Source organism: Apteryx rowi, unplaced genomic scaffold, assembly GCF_003343035.1.
Source record: "Apteryx rowi isolate R43461 unplaced genomic scaffold, aptRow1 scaffold_1189, whole genome shotgun sequence".
Lineage (NCBI taxonomy): Eukaryota > Metazoa > Chordata > Aves > Apterygiformes > Apterygidae > Apteryx > Apteryx rowi.
Window position 1 is genome coordinate 53635 of NW_020447407.1, and position 2290 is coordinate 55924.

At 72.4% G+C, this 2290-nt stretch overlaps 2 protein-coding genes across 2 annotated transcripts in view; one reads left to right on the top strand and one right to left on the bottom strand.

The window, feature by feature from the left end:
* The window catches only part of AMIGO1 (adhesion molecule with Ig like domain 1), a 5758-nt gene extending 3502 nt beyond the window's left edge, over positions 1 to 2256 (top strand). The window contains exon 2 of the mRNA XM_026084309.1: positions 7 to 2256. Within this exon, the coding sequence (XP_025940094.1) occupies positions 7 to 1426 (1420 nt within the window). The 3' untranslated portion in view covers positions 1427 to 2256. The remainder of the gene's footprint in view (positions 1 to 6) is intronic.
* Positions 2046 to 2290, bottom strand: part of ATXN7L2 (ataxin 7 like 2) — an 8847-nt gene continuing 8602 nt past the window's right edge. Inside the window, exon 11 of the mRNA XM_026084322.1 lies at positions 2046 to 2114. Coding sequence (XP_025940107.1) covers positions 2046 to 2114 — 69 coding nt within the window. The remainder of the gene's footprint in view (positions 2115 to 2290) is intronic.

Genomic DNA, 2290 nt, shown 5'->3' on the forward strand with positions numbered 1-2290 from the left:
GGGGAGCCGCGCGGCGGCCGGCTGCCCCCCGCGCTGCGTCTGCGCCTCCAACATCCTGAGCTGCTCGCAGGCGGTGCTGAGCGGCGTGCCGGCGCCGCTGCCCCGCTTCACCGCCGTCCTCGACCTGAGCCACAACAACGTGAGCCGCTTGCGGGCCGACTGGGCGCCGGGGCGCTTGGCCCACCTGCACTCGCTGCTGCTCAGCCACAACGGCCTCACCTTCGTGTCCACGGAGGCCTTCGCCCACGTGCCCCACCTGCGCCACCTGGACCTGTCCTCGAACCGCCTGCGGGCCCTCGACGAGAACCTCTTCAGCGACCTGGCCGAGCTCGAGGTGCTGCTGCTCTACAACAACGAGATCGCCGCCGTGGACCGCACGGCCTTCGAGAACCTGGCGCGCCTGCGCAAGCTCTACCTGAGCCAGAACCACATCGCCCGCTTCCCGCTGGAGCTGCTCAAGGACGGCAGCCGCCTGCCCCAGCTGGCCCTGCTCGACCTCTCCGCCAACCGCCTCAAGAGCCTGCCCGTGGCCGAGCTGCAGGCGCTGCCCGCCTGGCTGCGCGACGGCCTCTACCTGCACGCCAACCCGCTGGCTTGCGACTGTCCCCTCTACGAGCTCTTCGCCCGCTGGCACCGGCGCCAGCTCAGCGCCGTGCTGGATTTCCAGGAGGAGCTGCGCTGCCTGCTGCCGCCCTCCAAGAAACCCGTCGACATCCTCTCCCTGGGCAGCCCCGGGCTGCTCAACTGCAGCGAGGCCAAGGAAGCCGTGCTGGAAGCCCACCTGGGCGACACCGTCACGCTGGGCTGCGACACCCGCCTGCGGGCCGTGAGCGCCCGCGAGTGGGTGACGCCGGCCGGCGAGCGGCTGCTGGAGGAAGGGGGCAACGGCAGCGCGGCGCTGCTGGCCAACGGCAGCCTGCGGCTGCGGGCGCTGCGCCCGGAGGACGGCGGCACCTACGCCTGCTCGGTGGCCGGCGCCGTCCTCAACGAGACGCTCTACGTGGAGCTGCTGGTGCACAACTTCACGCTGCACGGCCCCCACGACACCCTCAACACCGCCTACACCACGCTGGTGGGCTGCATCCTCAGCGTGGTGCTGGTGCTCATCTACCTGTACCTGACGCCCTGCCGCTGCTGCTGCCGCGCCGGCGACAAGCCGGCCGCCCCGCACGACGACAGCATCAACTCCTCCATGCTCAGCGCCACCCCCAACCACAACGCCGAGGCGCCCGCGCCCAAGGAGCCCTTCCGGCCCCGCTCGGCTTCCTCCGTCGCCGCCGCCGCAGCCGCCCGGGGTCAGAACGGCAAGTTCAAAGCCGGCGGCACTCCCGAGCCGGCGCCCAAGGAGGGTGCCAAGGCGCAGAGGAAGATGTCCGATCCGGATTCGGTCAGCTCGGTGTTTTCAGACACCCCCATCGTGGTGTAGGCGCCGGGGCRGCAAAGGGACGTTGCCGGCGACCGGCGCATTCCCGCGACCGGCAAAACCTCCTCCGGCCGGAGCTGGCTGCACCGAGGGGGGGGGAATGGCACGTGCCGGCTGCAGCTCCCTCCCGTGGGGCCGCCTCGCGCCCGGAGCCCTCCGTGTGCTGGCAGCCGGAGGCGGCGCGATGCCGTGCTGGCCGTGGGGACACGGGCCGGATCCGGGCCCAGCAGCCGGGGTGCCAGCTCCGTACAGCCGTACGCGGTGCACGGACGCCGCCGAGCTCCCCCCGCCCGGGCAAGCGGGAGCGAAGCCGCACGGACCCGCCGGGGCCTGCGGGAAAGGAGGATGGGCCGGACTCTGGCAAAGCCCCAACGTGCTGGCGGAGACGCTGGCTTCACCCCGCTCTGCTGATGCACCCGAGCGAAGGCAGCGTTTTTCGGGATGGGGGGGGAAAAATCACACCCTGGGAAAGGGAACGCGGCCACCGGCCGGGCGGAGGGACGGGAGCGCTGGGAGCTGCCCCGGGCGCCTGCCGCAGGGGCTGCGGTGACGTTCAGCCCCCCGGGGTGCCGGAGGCCCGAGCGGGAGCCCCCCCCCCCCAACCGCGTTTTCCTTGGCATGTTTATTCCGAAGCATGAATCCTCCCGGAGAAGCCCCCACCCCGGGACGGCCCTTTCCCCTCCCGCGCAAGCTGTTAGCCGCAAGCACATCCCCATCCCCGGCGCTGCTCGGAGCAGCGGGGAGCCCCCGGGAGGGGGGAATGCAGGAGGGGGGGCTCGGATCCCTCCGAGCCGGGAGCAGCGGAGGAGCGGGAGCTGGGCACCCCGTCGGGGCACCCCGGGGCAGAGGGGGGTGTCCCCATCGTCC